Genomic DNA, 25817 nt, shown 5'->3' on the forward strand with positions numbered 1-25817 from the left:
TCAAAGCACATCACTCAGTTTCAGGTACTGGACTATGGAGCGCCAGCAGTCTATATTAAGTGCATCAAGCTGTGTGCTGCCATGGCCAGCCTCGCAGGCAACAGTCGAACGCACAACACCAGCATAGATCATGTAGTTGTCATCCAGGTAGCACCTGGCCTTCGTCACGTCCCTGGACACCTGGAGTGGGGATTTTCCAGACATCGACACTAGGTGTTCTCGCAGCGACGCGGTATCGCACAGTTCGTCGAAGGCGGATGCGATGTGGTCTTTTGAAGAGGGTGCTGGCCGGCCATCAATACTCATCACGAATGTCGCTGCCTTGTTCAGCAGGCCCTGGTTTTTCTCTTTAGCCTCTTCTCCTGGTTCCCACACCACATCTCTCCACGAATAGCACGTCAAACTAACCTTTCTCAAAAATATATTGCTTGCGATCATGTCTTCAAGCACGTCAAGGACAGGCTTTTGTATGTTTCCAGTGCTCTCAATGTGCACCTCAACCAAGGTTCTCTTGAATTTTCCGACCAGGACAGAAAGCAACTGAGCCGACTTCAACGTCAGTCGAGAGGCTACCAACGTGAATTCTCTTAGGCGTGGCGTGCCTAGTAGGGCATTGATGATCTTGGCCATTAATGGGGCTATCTCCTCGCTCTCATTGTATGCTCTGCGCACATCTAAGTGGAAGCTTTTTAGGCAGCCACATGCCTTGAGTGCCGAACAGAGCGCATTGGCGAGATCTTCTTCTGTTGGGCCATCATTGCCAGGGGCAACGCCCTCGTAGTCAACGTGCAGGGAGTGTAGTGTATTCTTCAATGCCAAAGAGGCATACACAGAGCACAGGGCGTTGCCCACATGCCTGCCGTGGCGTATCTTCAACTTTGTAGCGCATCCGAGGGCCTGTTTCAGGTATTCTGACACGGACAATGACTCATCTACAAACAGAGAAAAATGGACGCGGCTAGGACACTCTAGCGTGAGCAGCTCAAGAGTGGAATTTTTCTCTTGGAGGATTCGAGATGTGCAGCCGATCTGCGGCAGAACGAGGCTCTTCAGCGTGGTGTTGAAAGGAAGTGCCGCGCACAATATGGTGACAGCTGCTGCATCAAGGGAACACTTGTGCAGATTGAGGTGCAGCAAAGTGCAGTTCCCTGATAATGCTTCAGCAATACGTGTAGCCCCCCTGCTATCAAAGCGGCAATTTAGAAGTGACAGTGTTTGAAGAGAGTGACGGCCAATCAAGAACTTCGCCAGTGCCTCTCCCACTGTGTCACTAATTGTTATCTTTTCCAGAGCCAGGTGGTGAAGTGGTAAAATTCCTTCTAACGCACCGAAGAGACTTGTCAAGCAGTTGAGACAATACCGCCGTCCACTTAAGTGCTCACAGCTCATATCTGCTTCGCATAGACCCAGCAATGTGAGCTTCCGCAGGAACCTGCTGCTCCTGAAGGCCTCTGCCATGGCTTCACAAGAGGAAGACCCCCTGCTGTCTTGGAGGGCCAAGTCCTCGAGCCGTTCACATGCGATTAGGGCTAGGAGTAGGGTGATTTCAGAATCCCGAGACAGATCATTGCCAATGAGCTTGACGGCTAGGAGCGTCTGCCCGTTTCCCCTCAGGACATCGGCTACCATGGGCGCAAGGGCGTCGGTGACGTGAACGTTGGTGAGGTTAAGCTCACGCAGGCATTTTAGAGAGCCGAAGGCTTGGAAAAACCTGCTCTCAGGAAGATGTCTACAGCTGGGATGAACCACGATCCTTTGCAAGTTGCTCGCCGGTCCAGCGATGATAGACGACAAGAGCGAGAGGCAGTCAATGTGGGGTCGGTCGTACACGTGGACTTCCCGGATGCAGGGATGTTGTCTGGGAAGCCAGGCGATGAGGAAGGCGCCATCGTTTGCATTTCCGGTACCCTGGTACCTCGCCAACGCCTCATCTCGGTCCTCGTAAGAGCGCAGGCAGAGCTTGCCCGGCTCAAACTCTGTCAACGCAAGCCTCGTCACCCGCAAGGCCTTGTTCCATGCAGCTACACTCCTGACGAGCCAACATTCATTGACCTCACCCGCAGAGCACGACAGTTCAACGGGGAGGTCCATAAATAACTCTTGGAGTCGCCAGCGCCAGGGATAGCCGCTGGTTGCAGCGTCCATCCTAGAAGAAGAAAAAGAAGAAGAAGACTATTTACACCATGTACAGTACACAGATGGAGGACGACGGAAAAAAAGCTGCCAATAGGGGCTTGATGAGTCCGTCGCCCCACGTGATGAGCAGCGTTTGGTCAGGAGCAATAAATTCATACAGTCAAACAAAAGAAAATGAAAACACTTGATCAGTGCAGAACAAAAGTAAAACAGAGTGGTCCGAAAAATGAAATCCCAGAATAAGTAAAGTCAGTTATTCATCCTCAGTAAACATAGATCGAAGCTTAGCAGTGGAGCAAATAAATAAATCAAAGTTAGTAGGTCGATAATGGTCTAACAGTGATGGTAAAGAATAACATAGGCGTTCCATGCCAGAGTTCAAACGGGGTGCAATGATTTTCCAATATTCTCCACGTCTTGGAGCATAATTTGTTCGTTTTTTTCTAAATATGCCAGAGTATCAAGGTTATGTGTATTATATCTGACTTCATATTTAAATCTAGTACTCAAACGGTAGAGATATAGCTTATGAGCCGTAATAACATGCGCTCTATGAAAACAACCTGCAGTTGTTGCATTATTAGCAGCGTTGTACGCATGACGTAGGTATCGCTTCATCATGACAAATTTTTTGTAGGTTGGAGAATGTAGTTCTACCCAAGACAAGTTGGCAATAGTTAACATATGAATAAAAAAGCGAATCATAAAACAAAAGTTTAAGTTTTGTAGAAAGAATGTATCTAAGACGACCAATTATTCCAGTTATCCGAGCTAAATTTTTCACTAGTGAGTCCACATGAGTTTCCCAGGATATGTGAGCAGTAAATGCGACGCCAAGGCTTTCGAAATGGTCAACAATGTCAACAGGACGAGAGTTAAAAATAATATCGGCATGAGGAAGGAGTGGCTTATTCTTTGCCCGAAAGATAATCGCTTTTGTTTTATTTGCGTTAATCGCCATGGAATTATAGGACGACCATTGTTGTAGTTGAACTATTGTGTCATTACAAGTTGATCGATATTACCAGAGAAAAATATGCTGGTGTCGTCTGCGTATATGATAAATTTGGCATCCTGGTTAATATTAACAATGTCATTTATATAAAGGTTAATGAGCAAGGGCCCCAATATGCTGCCTTGTGGGACACCACAAACCAGTGGTAGGAATTGTGATCGAGAGTTAATAATTTGGACTACTTGTCGCCAGTGGGATAAATACGACAGCAGTAAATGTAACGCACATCCACGTACACCGTATTCTACTTATTCAATAAAACTTCATGATTCACCAAGTCAAAAGCCTTGGAGAAGTCGACAAATAAGTGTCAAATTGTGTTACAATATATTCTTTTTGGTGAATCAAGGCTAATTAAGTTGACATATTCTTGCGGAAACCACATTGGTAAGGTGTTAATATATTGGAGCTTTCAATTAAATTCAAAACCCTTCAGCGAATTATTTTCTCTAAAGCCTTTGAAAAAATCGGCAAGATAGATACAGGCCGATAATTGCTCAATTCATTTCGATTCCCCTTTTTAAAGAGCACTACTATTTTGGCAACCTGAAACTTTACTGGGAATTTAGGTGTAGTTAAACACTTATTAAATATATTCGCAAGAACTGGTGCAATTACATCTGCGACATATTTCACGGGTTTTATTTGATTTTCATCGATATCCCTACTGCTGCTGTTGTTTAAATTTCTAATTGCTGAAATCACTTCCTGCACTGTGACTGGCTGCAGAAATAAAGTTCTATCATTCCTCCTGTTCATATACTGACATGCATTTGGGGGACCACCTGGTGTACTCATATTTGTAAATAAAGTGTTGAAAGCATCAGCCAGTTCCGCCCCTTGCAAGTCCTTGCCCTTAATAGTAAGTTTGGACATGCAGCTCCTACTATTACCACGACGTAATAATATATTTAATTTGCCCCAAAGCAGTTCGCTCGGTGCATTTTGACATCCACAAAAGATCAGAAGTAATCTTTGCGCGTAATGCACAATGTCTTGGTTAGTTTGTTTCGATATTGTTTGAAAATCGTCAAGTCATCGAGATTACGAGTTTGAAGAAATTGTCTGTACAGCCTGTCTTTTGTTCTTATCTGTTGATAGAGTTCGTATGTTACCCATGGTTTCCGAACTTTGCTATTTCTTTGGCGCTTTTTTACAGGAAATTTAACTTGGTAAAATCCTGTAAAGATATCGAAAAATACATTATAAGTATTGTCAGCAACGACTAAAGTCAGGACCTTTCACCAGTGTACTTGAATCAATTCATTTCTGAATGCATTGAGAGCCGCGTCAGTTACTGGCTGGTAAAGGTTTTCTGCAGGCGGAAGTTTAGGAATGCTGACAACATTTAGGCAAAAAAACACCGGAAGATCGTCACTAATAGAACATGCTAACGCACCAGCTTTTACATCCGATAATACAAAATTTGTTATGAAGACATGTAATACTGCTGGCACTCAGTTCTTCTTGTTGGATTGTTTATAATATTAAACCCGTTTTACAGCAGAATATTTGTAAAATTGGTACAAACAGGAGTATCAATACCCAGTAGTAGTAGTAAAAGACTTTTATTCGACCATAATTTATAGGCCGAGCATGTCGACCGCCTGGGCGACCAGAAGCCGCTGTTCTTCCCCTTCAGCGCCAAGCCAGTCGAGCTAGGGGGTGATGGATAGATAGGGTGGGGGAAGGAACCCGACTGCTGAGCAGCCGGGCAATAGAAGAGGCAATGGGCCAGGTGCGCATAGATACAGGGGCAGTGGGGACAGGAAGGGTCCGACCGATAGCGATATAGAAAAAGGCGGGACGGGGTGATAACTGCATTCATTTGGATGTGCCGAAGCAGGTGAGACTCCGGCACCGTGAGTGATGGATAAGGGGCAGGGTAAAGGCGTTTGTCGAGGCGGAGCTCAAGCTAGACTCTTTTATGGTGCGGCGAAGGGTGAGTCCCCCACCGTCCTCCGAGGGCTTGTGTGGCGCCGCCCTGGTTAGCTGGCTGCCTATCGTGCTCCGCTTTCACCTGCCCCTGGCCTAGTCCAGGGCCCCTGAATTTCCTCTCCATCGATTCAGGAAGGCTTTCGAAGCACGTGGACACCATCGGCATCACGGCCCGCTGCCGAGCTGGCCCTCCAAGCGCCTCCAAAAGTCTGAAGTGGCGCGGCGCCTCTCTAACCCTAACGTGCCGCGCCTGCACCTCTGCAATGCAGCGTCTGACGAAGCCCCTGCAGCCTAGACCCACTGATGCCGCCACCGCGGGGCCTACTCCAACCGCCCACGTCAGCGCGCAAAATCCTGTCGCAACCAACGCTGTGAGCGACGCTGGGAGCTCCGGATCGACGGCCGCGGCGCAGCCGCCAGCGTTCGTCGTCGCCGCAGCGTCCACTGCTAGCCAAAGGGACGCCAACACCTTTGGGCCCATAGACGCGTCGCAGCCGCCTGCGTTCGTCGACGCCGCCGGTGCCGCCGCGCCTACTCCAGCCACATTACCCGCTGACACCAAGACCTGCAGCCCGGCACCAGCGTCGCAGATTGCGTCTCAGGCTGACGATTCGTCGGCAGACATGGACTTTCTTTCATTTATTGATGTCCATTTTTACAAAATGGAGGAGGCAGAGGTAAAAGGTGCGACAGTGCAGCTTGAGAGGCCCTCGACCCCCTTTACATGTGGCTGCGCGGAGAAGCACAACATACAAAACATAACATACACAGGTCACCTGTCCCGGAAAAACAATCACTCAGATATGCATAGAAGATAAGATGAAAAAGAACTTTTACAACACACTACATAATCGGTCAAAACCACATGAACTCAAAATAGTTTTGAAATTTGAGGGGCTCATTTTTTCGACACTGATGCCATTTTCATTAAGGGAATTTAATAGGTGCGGTAAATTGTTCTCAAGCATTTGTTTACTATAAGTTGTCCGTTGTGTTTTAACCTCCCACTTTTCAGAATGACGCGTACTGTAAGCGGGCACGTTTAAACGCAAATTAGCGATGTCAAGTAATATAGAATTGTGTTTCTTTGTACCGGAATAGAATTCACGCAGGAGTCGATATGTCTAATTATCTCGATTTTTTTTTACGTTATATCTCCGGAAGAGTGGGTCACTGTGTTCAGTGTAGGATGAATTGGCAATAGTGCGTAAAGCCCTTTTCTGCATGGTGAAAATATTATTCAGATTTGATTGAGTCGTTGTACCCCATACCAAAAAGCCATAATTAATGTGCGAGGCAAACAGCGCATTATAGAGTAGTAGTTTAACAGAAGTAGGAAATGTATATCTATTATGATTTAATATACCAACTGTAGTGCTGAACTTCTTCAAGACTAGGTCTGTGTGGTCGTCCCATTGGAAGTGGTTCGAGAAGGTTACACCGCGAATTTTAAATGTATTCACGACCTCAATATGCACAGACTCGTACGTTATACTATGGTTCTCTGGGATTTCTCTACCCTGGGTACGAAAAATTATTGCTTTGGTTTTGTTGCAGTTTACCTGGAGACAGTTATTTTTAGACCAAACAGAAAGCCTTTCAAGAAGGTCATTTGCCCTTCTAATTAAATCTGTGTAACTGGAAGACGATAACAAAATACTAGGGTCATCAGCATACATTACAAATTTTGCTTCTACCAAGTCATTAAAATAAAGATTGAAAAGTAATGGCCCGAGAATACCTCCCTGTGGTACACCTGAAATTATTTCCCTGGTTTACGACCTTACTTCACTTACTGAGACAAACTGGTGCCTGCCGTGTAGATAAGAGGATAGTAACGCAAGAGGTGTGCCCCTGATACCATACCATTCTAGTTTGCTCAGCAGGATACTGTTAATGATGTTGCCAAAAGCCTGCGTGTAATCAACAAATATACCAACAGTAAGCAATTTATTTTCGAAGTTTCTTGATAAGTACTCTTTCTGAGCTAGAAGTGCCGGTTCTGTTCACTTATTTTTTGATAGCCATACTGTGCTTCAGTTATGAGGTGATGTTTGCAACCAAATGATAGCATCCGAGTGAGGATTATTTTCTCTAGTCCCTTTCAAAAAAACTCGGAGGATCGATATTGGGCGGTAGTTTTTTATGTTCTGCCTGTCACCTTTTTTAAAAATGGCTGTTACTCTTTCAGTTTTCATTCTGTCGGGAAAAACACCACAAGATATGCACAAGTTGTAAATTTACACCAAAATGGGAGATATTTCATGTACTGCATACTTAATAGGGCACATTTGCAAGTCATCCACCTCGCAGCTACGCGAATTTTTAAAGCTTAAGTAAACGGAACACACCTCAGCGACATCGGTTGGCGCGAAAAAAAAAACTGAAGCGCTATTTCTCGGCACTGGGATATCATTGGCGAAGCTTGGATTTGAGACTGAGTCTTTCACTGTAAAGTATTTGCTAAACGCATCATCTAATTCTTGATCTTTTACTAGGCGTCCATTTAATAAAATTTCTCTTGGTGGGTCTTCCTTTTGTTTTCGTCCCGTAAGGTCGTTTATCTTTTTCCAGAGTTCATCACTTTGCCCAGTGCAAGACATGAACTAACGAACGTAATACGCGTTTCTTGCTTGTCTTAATTCTTCAGTTAATTTGTTTCTGAAGGACTTAAAGGATTTAAGATGTTGTGGTTCTCGAGTTTTTAAGAATTCCCCATACATGCGGTATCGTTCTCTGATTTTTCCTAAAAGCTGTTTGGTTACCCAAGGTTTTCTGATATTTTTATTCATTTTCCTCTCTTTAAACACAAAGTACTTCTTATATACCTCTACAAACTTACTAATGAAAATATCATAGGCGCTCTCTGGTGTAGCCTGTGAATAAACTGAATCCCAACTCATTCCTCGTATCTCCATTTGAAATGCTTTTAGAGAGTTTTCAGTAATGGTTTGCCAGGTTATGTGTGTTTTCTTCACATTCCATGTACTTTCTTGCACTTTAGCACACATACATATTGGCATATGGTCACTTATAGAGCAACTTAGCACACACAGCACTGGAGACAAATGACAGGTCACAATTCGTGACAAAAAGGTCAATGTTGCTGATGTAGGGGTCACTCTTGTTTCTGTTTTTATAATATTTGCGTACCCATATGATGCAAGTAATCGTCCAAGGTCTGCTGTTTTGCGAGTCGCAGCTTTCATATCAATGTTGAAGTCACCACTAATTATAACTCTGTCTATTTTCACTTGGAAACAAAAAGAACTTTTCCACGAAATCGAGAAAAGCACACAGCTCCCCATCAGGACGTCTATAACATGTAGCAAAAAGCAGACCTCTGGTTTCGACAGACAGCATTTCGTAGTCATCGGTAACGCGACAGAAATCAGGCAACAGAACAGCTTTCATAGATTCATCTATCAATAATGACACACCTCTTCCACGTTTGGATGACCTGTTCAAGCAAAATGTGTTTTTGTTTGGCAATTTAAATATCTCAGAGTTTTCATTGTACCATGTCTCACTGAACATAACGACGTTACAGTAACTGTGCATGTCGGCAAAATAGGCCTCTAGATCCGGAAATTTCTTATTTAGCGACTGCACATTCAAATGGACACAGCTTACTTGTTTTTGATCGAAGCCAGAAGTAAACCATTGTTCATTTGTTATACGCATCAAGCAGTTCATAAAGAAAAATTGAGATCAATAATGCCCTCAGAGAGAAAGCACGTTTACAAAAGTAAAACATCTAGATCACTTTCACACTTAATGACTGTTGTAAATGCACCTGGAGCTTTACGCACAAGAACATTGCCGCCTGAATGCCAGACAAACTGATAGCCAGATTTCTTTGCCCAATCTTTAGCGAAAGTGAGCAGATTCCTAGACCGAGACGTCATATTTTCACAGATGTAGCGCTTGCCATCGGGATCATATAGTTCCTTTCTTTTTGACATGAAAGCGCTCCTAAGTTCTTGACGAGAGCAGCGCATGATTATCCCTGGTATCTTCCCAGGCCTAGATGGCAATCTGTGAAGTGCCAGCACGTCCTCTCTGGTCACTTCTTTCAATTGAAGTTCTTTCGCTAGGTCATTCATCTTTCCTAAATGATCTTCCCCGTCGGCCTCGGGGACCCCACGGATCTCAATATCAAAGGGACCCTGAAATGGTTTCTTCAATCATATTTTATTGCAACAACTCTGTAGAGGTGGTCTCTGCGAGTATCCTAGTCTGATTCAGAAAGCTGCGCGTGGAACCAATAATTTACAAACAATTTTTCAAACTTGCCGCTCACAGCCGATTAGGGCGACACCTCACAGCGCGTTTTTACCCGCCCCCACCACATGACGTAAACTGGGCAGCCTTGGCCATGGACTGGGCGACCCTTATCATTGGCTCTGCCAAATGACGTCACGCGCTTATTTTGCAATATTTCATTTCAAACTGAGCCCTGATGCTCCTTGAAATACTATTTTATTGATTGCTTATTATTTTTTAAAACACACGTATACAGAGGTAAGAATCCAGCGCATTTCTTGAAATTAATGTGGTACTTCCGGTAAAGAAGGAAATCCGTCTGCTCACAAAAGCACGTGTTCTCGTCAAATCTTGGCGCCCGCCTTTGCGAGTTTCCTAGCTGCGCCGACGAGTCGCTGCTATAGTGTACTAGAATTATATATATCGCTACTGTTGTCACCCTGTGGGTCTCGGTATGGCGTGCACTGAAAGGCTCGAAGCCCATCTCAGCGGTGGCTGCACGCAGCCGCGCTTCGAGCTCCGGATCCATGCCGTTCGAGCAGCAAGCAGGAGACACATATGTGCGACAACTTGGCCGGCGCGCCGCACCGATCGTCATCAGAAAGACTGCCAGCAGCGACAAAGCATGCCTGCTTATGTTGGGAGCTTTCGACAACGGCATCGCTCGCGGGCTCTCCGAGCGACGGGCTCTGCTGCTGCCTGGCTGCAGTAGTCGTCGCTAGGCCTATAGCTCGTTTCGCGTCGAAGCCGCAGCGGCCGGCGCTTCAGAAGTTGCCTGAGCTATAATAAAAGGCTTACTCTACACATCGCTTTACAGTCAACAGCATCATCTCACGATAAAGTAATAGTATGGTCACTTTCCGCGACGCCTTCAGCAGCGAAGCGAGCGGGCGCCAGGCGAGCCGGACCCCAACGTCTAGCCAGCGGCAGCTGCAAAGCGGTTGTGGCCAGAAATTTGCTCGTATCACAGTTGTTACCTTCACCAGCAGCTCAGTATTGGTCAGCGATCCTCAAAAGTGACACATTTTTCACATTTCTTGGCCTAGGGCTTATTTACGTCAGACGTCAGACGCCGGCATGCTCGGCGTACTTGACGTTCGCACAAGGAAATACAAAACTGCCATTCTACCAGAGATGATGCTTCCTAGATTCAAGCAACGACAACATGTCTGTTCAAAAGTGGAACTTTCGGCAACGACACCGACTGCGGCAACGCAGGGCGACGAACTGCGCGCTGGTCCCAGGCTGCCCTAGCCGTCGCTAGGCCTAATGGTTTCGCATCGAAGCCGCGGCTGACGGCGCTTTGGAAGTCGCTTGCGCTATATCAAAAGGCCTACTCTTCACATCGCTTTACTGCGAACTCGTCCCATAATAGAATATATATTCGATTTCCACGACGCCTTCAGCAACGGAGCTAGCAGGCGGCAGGCGAAGCGCCGCAGCAGCACCAAAGCGGCTATGGGATGAAATTTGCTAGTATCGTATTCATCACTTTTACGATCAGGGGTGCTATGCGAAGGCCCGAGTTTGCTGAAACTCGGAATCTTCCCGAGCTCTGGCGACGCCCTCGGATGAGTGAACTAATGGTAGCAAGACAAAATCCCACCCCCGTCACGCCTCCAACTTCATTGGGTTATCTGGATATATTCCGTGCTTTATCATCACATCGGCGCCACCTCATGGGCTTCTTGGGCGGTCTACAAAGAACGGGTCACGTGAGCCAACCGCCGGCGCACTTTTCATTTGTGTGTCGCTCCACCAAGTGCATTGCGTGTGCAATTAGACAAACAAGGTTTGTTGAAATTTATAATGCACTTAATACATCTTTATAAGCATTTTATAGTGTGCAAGATTTGGATTTAAAGCTCTTTAGAGCGATTCATGCATTATTAAATTTTGCTTTGTACCGCGAGGGAACGCTACCAAAGCTACGGTCCCGTCATCAGCTGACTTGCCAATGGCGACGAGGCACATGTGCAACGCTGTGAAGGCTACGGATGTAGTCCGCAAAAAAAAAATAAAGAGAGGTGTATTACTCCGCGCTGTTCTGTGGCCGTGTGGTCTAACGCGTCGCTCCGTAGAGCCGACAGGCAATGGGAGTGCGTGGGTTCAAGTCCCGCATGGTGATACTTATTTTTTCGCAGATTTTTTTTTCATCGCAAGTTGAATTTCGCGTGACCTGAATGAGAAAACTCATTTTGTTCACAATCGCTTTAATATTATTCCGTGTTCTGAAATGAACTGCATGCATCTGTTCATTTGATGCATACCGCGTTAATGTGTGCTGTCCGAAATTCGTTGTCAACGAGCTCGCACCGGCTTTTGGTCAGCAGTGGCGGTTTTCTTCCCGATTCTGCAGCACTGTGACCATACTTTTTAGATGCAGGAGAGAGGTTTGTGCGGAAGATGACATTCATTCGTCGGGTTTAATTAATTAGCACCATGGTGAGTGCTCTGCAGTTGCCCCATTAAAAAGTGGCCGTCTGCAACTTTCAATTTCGCCGTTGCCGAGGAGCCCACTTTTTTTTTTAGCCTCTCTTAAGGTACCTGGCATGTTATGAATTGTTCTGTGCAACCGGTTAGCGGCTGATCCAGTCTTCGCCAAAATAGTCTGGGACCGACTTTGGCACTGTGCTGTAGAATAGCCCAAAGGACTTGGCGACAACACTTATTTTTTACTGATCGCAAAGTTCAGAAGCAAGATGTCTGTTAATTTAGAATGCTGGTTTATCATGCAGGAGCGCAGAAAACATGTTCTAGACTTCTTAATCGCCTATTTTCTCACTGTATATGTGTCACATTCTTGTGCATATCTCCAATTCTTTTGTTTTTGTTAAGATATCTCTCGTTCTTAAGCAAAACGCGTTTTCCTTTGTCATTGAAGAGAGCTCTATAACTTGGCTATTATATGCGGCAAAAGAGCAGTATATTTAAACCGATTAGTCAAATTATTTTTACACACACCACCTCGATAAGGCCTGTTTTCCCGTGTTAAGTGTTAAATTTTGAACGTAGTGTTGATTCACACAGTGACAGAAAATAGTACTGCCTCAAGAGTCAGCTTGGCTCGATTTCCCTGCTCTCCTAGAACAGCAGAAGCTGCTCAGGCAGGACTTTAATGCAGCCAGGTAAAAAGAGTTCCAAACTGTGGGAGCGTCAACTAAGAATGCAGAAAAAGTTGTACAACGCTAGGAAAAAAATATTTCGAAAGAGCAAACAATAAATGAGACAGGACAATAAAGAATGCTGACCCCGCAGTGTTTGAGAGAAATGGTTTATTCTGGAAACAGCCAGTGGCATGGATCACAGTGCATACAAATTAAAGGACACGTGCAGGGATGTACACCAACACACAATCATTCAAGTGCTCCAAAATTGAAAAAAAAAATGTGGAGCCATCGAACAACACTATTTGATAAAACGAAAACCTCAAATCTTCATCACTGGAATCACTCAAATCTTCATCACTGGAATCAGTGCTCGACTCTTCAGAGGAGGAGTTGCACGAGTCAGAAATGCTGAAGACAACCGGTTCAATTTCAGCGTCAACAATCATATCGCGTTGCCATGCTTAAGCCTCAACTTGCTCCACATGAACACAACAGTTTTGCCAGTTTTCCTGGCTTACAGATGCCAGTGCTTCCGGCAGGAGCTTTTCCACTTCAGCCAAAGTGAAACGTTTATTGCGACTATGAATATGGCATAAGAATGCAATCTGCCAAGTGACACAAAAGCTACCGTTTAAAAACCCATTAAAATGCATGCATGAAATAGCTGGAAAAATTCATGCACTTATTACATGCGCACACATGAGGTAAAACAAAAAATTATCTACACTGTGTGTAAAACTGCTCAGTGACTGATAAACGGAAGCGGTTTTTGAGGTTTAATGCCCCAAAGTAACTCAAGCGATGAGGCATGCCTTGGTGAAGGGCTGCCAATAACTTCGACCATATGGTGTTCCTTAAGATCCACTGACACTGCACAGTACACGGACCACTATCACTAATCAATGGGAGAACATTCTATTAACCATGACATGCATGAAAGCAAAAACAGAGCATTCTTACAACCATTGTGTTCAATGCATAATGTGCCTTCCTCGTGAAATAGTTGGCCTTCACCATGTCAGGGCTGGACTTCGAAGGGGCCTTTACGCCAATGTAGGTCCCGTGGACGCATCCCACGACGTCTGTGATGCCGCCGCGCAGAAGGAAGTGCTCCTTAGCATACGCACGCTCGGCCGCAGTTGTGGGGAAAGCGAGCCACCGCTTCTGCACAGCCGCGTCGATAAGCGCGTCAGAGACGTCCCTGACACAGCGGCTGACATTGCTTTGGTGGCGTCCAATAAAGCGGTCTGCGCCGACGCTCCCCTGGAAGCTCCCGATTGCCAAGAACCGGAGGGCGCAGAGGACTTGCTCTTCGGCCGAATGCGAATGAGGCCCGGTACGCACTCTCCGCAGGCGTGGGTCGTCGCCTAACTCTTTACACAACCATCGTACCGATGTTTTGGAGAGGCGAAAATGTCTCTGGAATACGCCGTCGGCCATGGCAGTAAACGGGTCCAGCCAGCCGTACTGACATTTGCCGTCAGAGGAAGCGATGACCCAGGCTGCTGCTGCTGCCGCCATGACAGTCCCGAGATGAATTCGGGGCACTTCACCGTTCACGAGTTTAGCTCCGAGTTCACCTGTCAATCAAAACCATTGGTCACGCCCCCGGCGTGCCGTACATAAATTATAGGCGCACGCGCTATGGGTGGGCCACTCCCAACATCCCTGCCGGCTACAGGTATGCTGCGCGGCTGTGCTGATTGCTGACAGACATCGACGATGTTGACCATCGAAGTATAACAGGCAAACGGACGTCTTCGCTGATTAATCTAAGCTCCTCTGCGAAGGACACGCAACGTGGCGACCGCCGCCGATTTCTTCGCTCGCATACAAAGATTGCACAACACTATAGCCTGCTGCAACCACGTAAGACACAGCACAACGCTGACGGCGCGTCACACCCGCTTGCAAGGCGTCAAACACGGAGCACGACGACGAAACAGTGCTTGGAGCATGTCCTACTCCAACATCACATCCCAGGTGTTTGGCTTGGCCGCCCTTTCATCGGTGATAAAGCTCAGCATCAATGTGTCAAAACATCCGGGATCGACAAACGGTCGCTGCTCCAGACCCAGTGCAATAAAGAGTTTGTAATTTCCAGCACGCAAGCACTGCGTACTTCACAACCGTAACACCTTTCTCTGTTATAAGTCTGATTCCATTATTACAAACAGGATCCCTCACCTGCCCGAACGATATTATTGCGATGTCACTGCGGTATACAACGGCGATCGACGTTAGTGACAAAACCAGTCCTCAAAACCTTGAAGTACGCGACGTAAACAAATACTACGCAGATACGGGCGCCACCACCTTCGCAGCTTTTAGTCAGCGTCTGATGACATAGGATGAGTTGTGTCGCTGGGTAGCACGATCTTCGCATCCGCAGTGCACTAAAGAGGCGTCACACACAACAGGCATACGTAATGAATCATTGAATACAGCGAGACAGCAATTTTTTTTTCTCACACCGCATCACAGCCGCTCGCACGGCCAATTTCTACCGCTGAGATTCGCCAAAAGCGTACTAAAAGCAATGGTTGGCCATAGCGGGGTGCGGCAGCGGCCGTAGCAGCGGAGAACTCCACCTGAGGTCACTGCAGAGAGCAGCAGTGACGCGGGGATGCAGTGCATTCAGTTTTTTGCTTTTGTGTATTATGCAAGCCGGAAGATGCATGACTGTTATATTTTGATATACGACAGAATAAAATATATTATCGCAATGGCCGATAAATAAGACAGATTCAGCGTGTAGTAGTTGCCCAGTCATTCCAGTCGAAGGTAGCGCTACCGGCGGCGTGTCAACGCAGGAGCTCTCTCGTTTTCGGCAAGGTGGGCTGCCGCTCTAGTTCGCATGCAAGCCACGCTGCAAGCAATGGCCTCACTATCGCCACTAGCGGCAGAAAGTGTCAAATCTTTGTTAATTTCCTAAAGCTATGCTTTTCAACAACGCTTCATTGGATTCAGATTTTAAAAATACATTTGGAAATGAACAAAACGTTTATAATATTATCTGTTGCCTTTTAACGTATTCGAGAGAAGAGAAAGGGTTGGTACAAGAGTGCACCTAGTGCGCACTGTTCGTCTTCGGAAATGGAGAGACAGATAAAGCCTGAAAGAGAAGACACGCCTTATGCACGCCTTTGACGCGCCCGAAAAGGCGTGTCAAACAGCTAGCGGCGAGTGTGCAGATAGATAGCACAGAAGTCACGATTTCACGATTGCTCATATTGCGCTGATAACTTCAGGTAGCGCTGCGGCCTGGTATTGCGCAGTGTATTGTGTTTGAAGTGTGAAAGAGGCGCGCAGGGTGCGCTTGTATCGCCTTTACCTGGCTTTATCTCTACATTTTATTCTCCGCTGCGTGGGCACGTTCCGCGCTATCTTCGTTCACTGACTGCCGTCATCGCGAACTCGGATGAAACTCGGGCGAGCGCCAAACTCGGGCCTTCCGGCATAGCGCCCCAGCTCGGTATTGGCCAACGACCGTCAGAAGTGATGCATTTTTGACATGCATCTATCCCAGGGCTTGCTATAAACGTGGACAAACAATACTAGCGCATTGGAAAAACAGCGCAATCAAAGACGAGACACAAGGACTACTAGCGCGTTTTTCACTCGCCGGCGGCCGGCATCAAAGCTGGCAGGCCGGCCCGGCGTGGCTCGGCCCCGAGCGCCCTGAGGAGCGCGCTGTACGTCATCACGACGCTGCCGCTCTCCGCGCTTGCTCTGGCTCCCGCTTCCCGTCGTTGCATCTGCCGCGCGCGGCTCGTCGTTGACATCTAGCAAGTTGCACGCAGGCGACGAGCTGCGATCGGACGTTGCGACGCCGTTCGCAACAGCGCACCGCAGTGAATCGCACTCACTTTTCGCACATGTGTTTGCGACCACCGGAAGTAAACAAGCAGAGCGCCATTGCTTGACGTATGCATGGGCGGAGCATCGGCCCGTCTTTTCTTTTTTTTTTCGGAGCGAGCCCCGCGTGTATGAGTTGAGGGTAGTAAGTGGGGGAGAGGAGGAACACCATTTTTAATCGGCGATATCTTCGGTGTTGATGGAGTTCGCTTAACAATTTTTGCGGTGCGGCGACAAGTGATGGAATACCGATCTCTCGTGGGCTTTTGCTAACCTTGGCAAAGAGCTTTCAGGGTCCCTTTAAGGGTTCTGCTACGCCACTCAAGTGCATCTACCTCTATCTGTAACTGTGCCATTTCTTTGGTAACGCCAGATTTCTCAATGCAATCTACTTTACGCCTGATATCTTTAGAGTTCTCTTTCTTGGGTATCTTGACGCTTCTGTATGGCATCAAAGCGGTCCGAGAGTAGCTGTATAGAATCTTCTATGCCATTTACCTTGGTTGGCAGGTCGAGCATCATGTTTAGCTTTCGGTGCATATCTGCTAGTTTAGTGACCACCTCACTATCAGATTTCTTCGCAGCTGTGCTCTTGCTGTTTCCTGGTCCACATACTTCACATTTCCATTTTTTGGGAATTTCTTTAGACTTGACCTGTTTTTCAGTGACACCAGAGCATGTTCCAACATGAAATGAAAATTCACACTCTGAACAGGTGAGAGCAAGACTGTCATCACTCATCACACATCGGCAAACGATCCATAATTGATCAAAAAACCTATGTTGACGAAGTTATCGCTTCAGTTACAGCCTTGCATAGTCAACAGCCCGTCACACTGGCAGCAAGCGGCAGAGCGCGTGGAAAACAACGAGAAAACCACTAAATAGCAGGTTACTAACCCGTGGCAGTGGAAGAGCAAAGATTCAGCACGCTGGGTGCGATGCGCTCCGCCGCTGCTGCCAAAGGGACGGGAACCACCCCAGCCGTGGTGCAGCTCGGAGGAGATAACAGCACATGGCACAGGAGATAACAGATAACAGCAACATGGCGTCCCCGGTAGACGACACTCCATCCCCGGAAATCGGCTGGAGCACCATCGGTGCCAGCCGTAAGCCTGCTTCCGCCACCCGATCCCGCTCCGAGCTCATCACTGTTGGCATCCAACTCCCTCCAGGTACCCTCAATCCCAAGCTGCCTCTCTACGACGTGCTCGCCGCAGTCACCTCCGCTGCATAACTTTCCTCCAAGACCAGTGCAGACATCATCCTTCAGGTCAAGCCAGCCCACAGCCTTGTGTTTTTAAAAACTCATTCTCCTCTCACCGCCCACCTCCTACTTTCTATCACGCACCTTCACCTTCATGGTAAGCCTGTCAGCATCAAAACTTATTCCCCCCATCCTCCCATCTCATGCCTCGGAGTCATCCATAACGTCGGTGGCCACTTCACTCCTGATGAGCTCATGCATGATCTAGAATCTTTCAAAACAGATATTCTCGCTGCTCGCATGATGGGATCCACTCAATCGGTGCTCATAACTTTCGCTGGTACCGTCATCCCCCACTTTGTATATTTCAAACGCGTTGCCTTCCGATGCCGTCCTCATAAACCTAAGCCTCCCACCTGCACCCGTTGTCTCACTCTAGGCCACCGCGTCCATCAATACCCATATCAATGTTGTAATCACCTGCAGCTACCAACATGCACCTGCTTTCCACAACAAACGAAAAAAACCTGTCATAAAAGTAAAGAAATGTTGGAACATGCCCACTTGGCGGCCGATAACAAACGGAATGCTGTACTTTAGCCGCAATTAAAGATAAAACTTCCCAATCGGAAGTTAAAATACTGAAAGCGTCTACTAGTTCGCAGTCCATTTGTTCTAAAGTTAAAACTACAACACCACCGCCGCGACCACAAGGTCGGTTGAGATAATGTGTATTTTAGCCTTCCATTCTGAAGACGTCACTCTCATTTTTGCTCCAAGTTTCACTGAGCATGGTAACTCAAAAATTGAAGGAAAATTGGCTTAAGAATTCGTTTCACACAAGTGCTTTGTTCCGGACAGATCTGGCGTTTAAATGCACAGATTTCAACGCATGACATCCCAAATCAGATACCACATTGTTCAAGTCATCTGGTGAATAAAAATCGTGTTCATCCATCTTTACATTCTTTGTTCGAGAATGATACTCGCTGGGCGCATCCCTTGAGCTGAAGGCGGTCGAGGTCATCACGGCTTCTAACGTGAATTGCGTTTGCACCATCAGACATTCTTAAAAGGGCCCTGCGACGTAGATAAAGCATGGGGTCTTTATTCTTTTTATGCAGAGTAAGGGACATTTTGGATCCTGAACGCCCAAAGAGATCGCCGAAATTGTAATATTTAATATTGTAATCTTCTCCAGAAATTCGCGTTTCGAGCCGATGGTGTCGCAACGCAGCGGCTATTTTCGGTAGCGGAAATGAGGTAGCATTCAGGTTGGGCGCTACCTCTCAGATTGGTTGTGCGTCCAGTTTGCATATTGGTTTGGTGTTTATTTTGGTTTGGTATTTATTTTCTTTCAAAATGAAAGGGGAAGCCAAAGCAAAAGGCGGTAGGCCTGACTAGGCCCTGGCTCCCTGATACAGGCGGCAGCATACACCTTTAGCGCCTATGCAGGGCAAACAATGACAGGGGTGAAATCAGGTTCAAGTTTGGCAGCAGTACGCAGAATAGCGCCAAAAGACGACCTACAGAAGTGAATCGCTTACCTGAAAAGGCAGTAGAATTTAGAGCGGTGCGTACGATGTGCGCACTGCTGCCAAACTGAAGAGCAGATCGATGTGGCTTCTCTTTTAAAGGCGGTCGTTGGCGGTAATCCCACGTAGACAGATCCCAGCAGGCAGAGCTGCGATACGCCTATCCCTACAGTGACACGGTGATGCCCGTGCGAAGACGATATGCCGCCAAGGTCAAGCTTCTCGGCAGATGAACGGCGCCGTAGTGATCCTGCAAAGGCAGTAGAATTTAGAGCGATGCGTACGATGTGCGCACTGCTGCCAAACTGAAGAGTCTTCATACTCACGATATGGATCCAAAATATTATTTCTCCGAGTACTCAAAGCTTTTTTCATGCCACGAAAACAAGAAAGAAGCAGCGACAGCGAACGAAAACTAACATGAATAACGCTAGGAGCGACCCTTTCCGTTCCGCTTCAAACCTTCGTGGGGGCGAGCGCTGTTCAAACCACACCACGGAGGCAGCGGGAAAAAAAAGCCAGTCGACACACCTTGCCCAAAAATAGAGAGCTTTAGTATAGGGTCAGGGCGAATAGGGTGACCCTATCCGCATGCGCTTAGCGTTAGGGGAACGGGTTCACTTTTTCTGTCTATAGAATAGGGTCGCGGATGGTCGCATTGCGTTGCTTGAAGGCAGAGCCATAACGGCGGGAAAGAGAAGCTTTCAGAACAAATATCTTAATATATATGCTGTATTTTTTCATTGTGTAAATAAAACGACACGCAAACTGTTGAAGTTACCAATTTTTACTTAGGAAATGAGAAAAATGATGCAATTTTTTTATAATGCGGATATGTTCAATCCGAGCCAAGACTATCCACTCAAGAAGTTACCGCCGTTAACAGCCGATTGCCCCTTCGTGAGCTTGCCTAGCTTTATTTTTATGAATAAGTTCTGCGCTCGATTTGGCGCTAGCTGTACAAGAAATGCTTTTCAGAATTTTTTTTATTGTTTTCCACGTGCAGCGCCATCTCGAGCGGAACCCGCAATGGTAACTTTCGCAAATGTAATTATTTCCAGCTTTGTTTACGTCCGCGCAATAAAATATACTGCCTAAATAAGAAAAGTGTGCTACCGGGATGCCAATTGTTTGTGAGTCCTTTTTGGGATCAAAATTGCAAACCTGTTTGTGGAGATCAGCAGTTCGAACCTCCCGCGCTTTCTGACGTCAATCGACGCGTACTCGCTAAGCCTAGCAGCTCTCTAAACACGGAAGCAATCTGAAAATTCGGCGTGTTGTATTGTTCAAATTTTGTGGTTCAGGCAAGTTCAGCCAAAGCGAAAGCCTCGTGTGCCTTTAGTTTGCCGTGAGCGTGAGCCACAGAGTAGCGGCAACGACGAATCGGTGATGAAGCGAGAGGGCCTGCTTCAATGGGCGCCGCCATGTTGACCCAACGTACAGCGGCTTTGGGGCGCACGCTGTTTCGCCGGTTTAGGGCCCATTCACACTTGCGAGTCGCAAAGGACCCGCGACCAGCAGTCCCTTGCGATCAGGCAGCAGCTCGACAACACCGTTGTTCACACTTGCAAGCGCGACCAGCGAGTCGCCTTCTCGTTAGATTCTCGTTTGAAGCGAAAACTTCTCTCTGAACTGCTATTCGCAATGTACTACAACGACCCGAGAGAAGATGCCGATGTCGTGACGTTTTTGATGTGCACCGCGGTCGTACAAGCGTCATGATGACAAAGGCGCGCTTCTCTGCAGGGCCGGCCTACCAGCCTGCAGTATGGCATCCGCCGGCGTCAGAAAAATGCGCCAATATTGCTTGTTCGCGTTCATACCAAGCCATTGGGTAGAGGAATATAAAAAATGAATCATTTTTGAAGATCGCTCGCCAATACCGAGTTGCTGGTAGACACGATAACTGCGACACAAGCAGGGAGGTGGGCTTCCCTGACAGAGCAACAATTACATGCAACCTTCATCTCCGTGCGCGCTAGGCGCGGTTCTGATTGGTGGCGCCCAATCTAAGTACCGGGTGAGTGAAATGGGTGAGTGAAACGCGTTTTAGTCTGATCTTTTCTTTTCAAATTTTCAAAGTGCACTAACTTTAATTTGCATGCTCCGATTTCAATAATTATTTTTGCACTGGTCTCAGGAACACATGTTAAATCGCCCCGCCGCGGTGGCTAAGTGGTTACGGCGCTCGGCTGCTGGCCCGAAAGACGCGGGTTCGATCCCGGCCGCGGCGGCTGAATTTCTTGAAGGCGAAATTGTAGAGGCCCGTGTGCTGTGCGATGTCAGTGCACGTTAAAGAACCCCAGGTGGTCGAAATTTCCGGAGCCCTTCACTACGGCGTCTCTCATAGCCTCAGTCGCTTTGGGACGTTAAACCCCAATAAACCAAACCAAACCAAACATGTTAAATCGATTTAATGCTATCAATCGGTACCGAGGAAAACATCGCAGTGCCCTTTCTAAAGAACCTTTCCATGCGTATGCCACACATATTTAAACCCAGCTACTTTGGCCCAGTTCTTTGTTGCTTGTAGCAGGTCTCTGTTGTGACGGGTCAGGTTTGCCTGGATGAAGATGCGCGGATGACTTATCATTTAGCTTGTTCTTTTTACTTAACCAAGATTCCCTTGTCGACTGCCTTGTGAGACGGAAAATTACTCTGGGAATTTTATCTTTCTGTGCGGGTAGCCTGTGTACTGAGGCAATGTCATGCTCGACCAAATGTGGCGTTCATAGACAAGCGTCATGTTTGTAAACAAAGGTGGCGCCGCGGTCGGCAGCGCCGCGGGGTGTAGGCAAAAACGTAGCATGCCTAGAAACCAACTCGCGTACGCGCATATTTCAAAGCGTGCGCGTCGCTTGTGGTTAGAAACATTTCTGTTGGCGACCGGAGAGCAGTTCAACACTTTTTCAACCTGTTCGCCAGACGGAATTATCTGGCGAAGCGCCGCATGGGCTTCCTTCTGCGCACCTATGTTTGGCAGCAACGTCGCGGCTACGGCGGTCGACTAGGTTGATTTATTAAATGAAACCGACAAAGCACGAGGTATACAGGTCTGCAGTCTCAACATTTGGGGCGATACAGCATACCCAATCACTAAGTGCAAGAAAGACGACGGGAGGCAGCTTTTTCCCATGACGAACCTTTGTGATGTGCCTGCTCTCGTCCAGCCACTTCAGTGCGGAGAACGCCGAACACTACTGGACACTGAAGCCATGCAGTTACTTTGAATCAGTCATGCAAATGCGATCTTCACTGGTAATGTCGGAAAAAAATGTTTATTCGCCTAGCTTTAAAAGAGGTGCAAAGACGAATGGATAGAACTTTACCTCGAGCTACAACGAAGTTACGTTTGCTGTGCAGAGCTAAATATTTTAAGTCATTCTGATTGCAAGCCTTATTCTGCTTGATAACTGGTTTTTTTGTCTGGTATTTGCTGTTTTCGCCAGGCTCTAATTGACCAGTAATTGTAAAATTCAGGTAAAATGGGAAATAACACTGTATGATTTTGCCGATACCTTAGCGACGTTTAATCGGTTTTTAGGATAGGTGGTGAAAAAACGTACAAGTTGAAGCTCGTGGAAGCGAAAATAGAGAAAAAACTACGCGTCGTATATTCCTACTACCGGACTACAGTGCTGCTTCAAACGTCGCGCTTAGTAGCCCGATGAATACTGAAGGCGACTGGCAGAAGCTTTTTTTTGTGTTTTTTTTCTTTTTAGCGCGAAGAGATGCCCGGGACGTAGTCCGGGTGATTGTCGCCTGAAAACGGTCCCCTGCGTTCAATTTACGGTCACACCCACATGGAATGTCGAGTCCAGACTTCTCATAATGAGAGCCCGACAGAACGCGAACAAGCTGCAGACGTTGATTCTTGCACTCTTCGCCGCGCGACTGAAGAGCAAACATGCGGATTAAGAGACGCAAACTATCATATTTCGATGTAGAAATGCAATACTAGCCGCACAGCCGATCCGTCGCCGAACTTTTCCCGCTCCACGGCCGCTGCGCATCGCTTTGGCCCATATCTAAATGCGATAAACTTGTGCCGCTGCCTTTCATCAGCATTGCGGTTCAACCACCCGCACCACAACTCACCGGAATATTGCAAAATGCGTTCAAAAACGCTCAAGCGCGGCATACTCAAGGCACACGGTACCGGCTTTTGCCTATACAACGAAAGTCACTGCTGACTCCAGCGCCGCCGCATCTCCGTGACGTCACGGTCTGACGCTTGTCAATAGCACATTATACAAGTTTTCAGCTTGCATGATAGGCACCCCATAGATTTCTAAATTAAGCTGCCTATTTCGGAATTCAAGTTAGTTCACTTCCCGCCGAAGGTGAGCTTTAGCAGATTGGTTCTCATCCTCGTCTATCTCCAGTTCCTATGCCTGCTTTCTAAGTACCTTAATTTCATTTTCCTGTGCGCAAATTGTTTTTTTTTTCAGTTCCTCAAAAATAACAGACATGTGCGTAACAGACCCTTCCATAGTTTCTACTCCAGGGGCGAGGGAAGGTGGGTATTCTAGCTTTAGATTAATAGATCCAAGGATAGCCTTTATATCCATGTCAGTCTTGTTTTCATCAGTGCTGCTACCACTTTGTACCGAGCTCCGGCAATTTTGGCATCGCAATGTTCCCTTTGCAGCTTCGGATTTTCCTTTGAATGACTTTTCAGCTATTCCCGCGCATTTTCCAAAATGGTATGCGTGTACCCACTCAGAGCAAGCTACACGCCCCTCATTTTCATGGAATTCTTCATCACAAGTGAAGCAGACATAGGACATAGTTAAGTTTGTTCCGTAAAATGTCGGAATGGCCGGTTGGTCTGATCGAATGCTGGGCACTTCACGTCTTCGTCCACTCGTCCGGCGACACGTTGCCGGTTGGGGCAGCCACTCCAAACTTCTTGACAACAAAACTAGTTTATTGAAGACGAGACCAAAATTAAAGGGGCCACGGGAGAAAAAGGCTGTCTAAAAGCGGCCGAGACTGGGACTCGGCGCGCTCCTCCGTTCTCGTTGTTTGCAGCGGGCTCTTAATCCCTTCGATAATTGGGCGGAGCTCTAGTAAATCTGCTCTCGCCCAATTTCGACCATTATCGCTGCAATGGCACTGTAGATACAAGTGGGCGGAGCCCAGTGCTCGCCAGAGCCCGACTCTAGAGGCGCCATTAAAGTCCACTGCTTAGCTAGACAGTCGAGGGTGTCAGTAGTCGCCGACCTTACTGACCCCCACCCACTTGAGAGCTCAGCTCTTTTCAATGGGAAACGGTCGTCGGCCCCTTGCGACCCCGACAAGGCTGTTCGCGGCCTTGCTCCCTAATCCCCGCGGCCTTGGACAGCGTCCGAAGTGCGCGACCCGCTGTCACTCCTAATCCCTCCAGACTTTCCAACGAACACGGCAGTTAACGGCAAGAGGGGGAAAGGAGCCACTGGCGCCGTAGGCTTCTACCTTAACACCTCCCCGCCAAGAATATTGGGTGGACGCTCGCCGTACACACAACATACAAAAGCGCCCAAAAGCACAAAAGACCCGACTGTCAACAACATAAAAAACACGCAACAGCACAAGATCCGACCGTCAACCGGGCGCTGTACCAACAACATAAAAAAAGGAGCGCTTCTGAGTCCTACTCACAATTGCAAAAGAAACATGCTCAGGACGCTGTCTGCAGAGACCGGTTCTGACTTTTCACCGATTCGAACGTGTTTTTGACGCTCCTTCGACTTCGGCCTGGCCTAGCTACGCCGTCCAGCACCCGTGTTAGGCCCGCATCGCCTGCACGTACAACCCGCAGGTAACGGACCTAGACCTGGGATAACCACCTCCCGTGGCCCCCGGCCATGGAGCCCTACCAGTAGAGCCGCGGCCGCGGACTGCGCAAGGCTACGACTGTGCCGGGCGGAGCTCGTTCGCAGAGCGCACGCCGCGACCGGTCTCTCGAATAATCCCCGCTGCTGGAGAGGTGGATCGAGTGCGTGCAACGCGCAACACAGCGCGCTGCCTTGACTCCGGAAACGGCGAAGGCAACGCTGCGCACCTTGGACCAAACACGTGGGAGCCGCCATTGCCAACCCGGTCCAGCAGCCATCACTCGGCTGGCGGCCACATTCCGGCAGCGGTGGGTGCAGCCGTAGCACAGCCAGAGAGGGACGACGCCATGGATCAAAGCACCCATCGCAAGCGGCGCCGTGCCACCCACTCTGAGGAGGGGGAGGGGAACAAAGGCAGCGGGGGGGGAGGAATCTGCTGCTAAGAGCGAAGCGCTGCAGCTCACTGCCGCTTATCACCTCCCCCCCCCCCCCCCTGCGTCCAGAGGGAGCGACCACAGGACAGGAGGGGACAACGAAGCGTGAAGCATTGTCCTGCTCCCCCGCCAACCGCTCCGTTCGACCTCCTCTTCCTTCCGGGGGCGAGGGTGGCGGTGAGACCACAAACGAGCCCTCCTACCCGCAAGGAGGAAGCCTCCAGGAGTTAGCGACCGCTGAGTCACCGGCCAAAAACGCGCCGGTGACGACAGTGGTAGAGTCTCGCGTTTTCTCGCAGGATCCCGACATGCCCCTTCTAATAGTACCCCTGCTGCAGCTGCGCCATCAGCGCCATCCGCGATCCCAACTGCCCTGAACGGAGCCGCGCAGCTCGCCGCGGCGCGCAGCACTGGGGACACCACCCCCCCGCAGGTTACCAGCGCTGTGGAGGCCAGCTGCGCGCTCGTACCGTGGCGCGTTGCCTCATCCAGGGCCCAA

At 48.0% G+C, this 25817-nt stretch overlaps 1 protein-coding gene across 1 annotated transcript; it reads right to left on the reverse strand.

Moving 5' to 3' along the window:
• LOC149353556 (uncharacterized) lies at positions 1-2145 on the reverse strand. Its single transcript, XM_089577367.1, has one exon. The coding sequence runs from the start codon at positions 2143-2145 to the stop codon at positions 1-3; it is 2145 nt and encodes a 714-aa protein (XP_089433493.1).
• Positions 2146-25817: the final 23672 nt, after the last annotated feature.

This window comes from Amblyomma mixtum, chromosome 3 (genome assembly GCF_055824585.1).
Source record: "Amblyomma mixtum isolate Tamu chromosome 3, ASM5582458v1, whole genome shotgun sequence".
NCBI lineage: Eukaryota > Metazoa > Arthropoda > Arachnida > Ixodida > Ixodidae > Amblyomma > Amblyomma mixtum.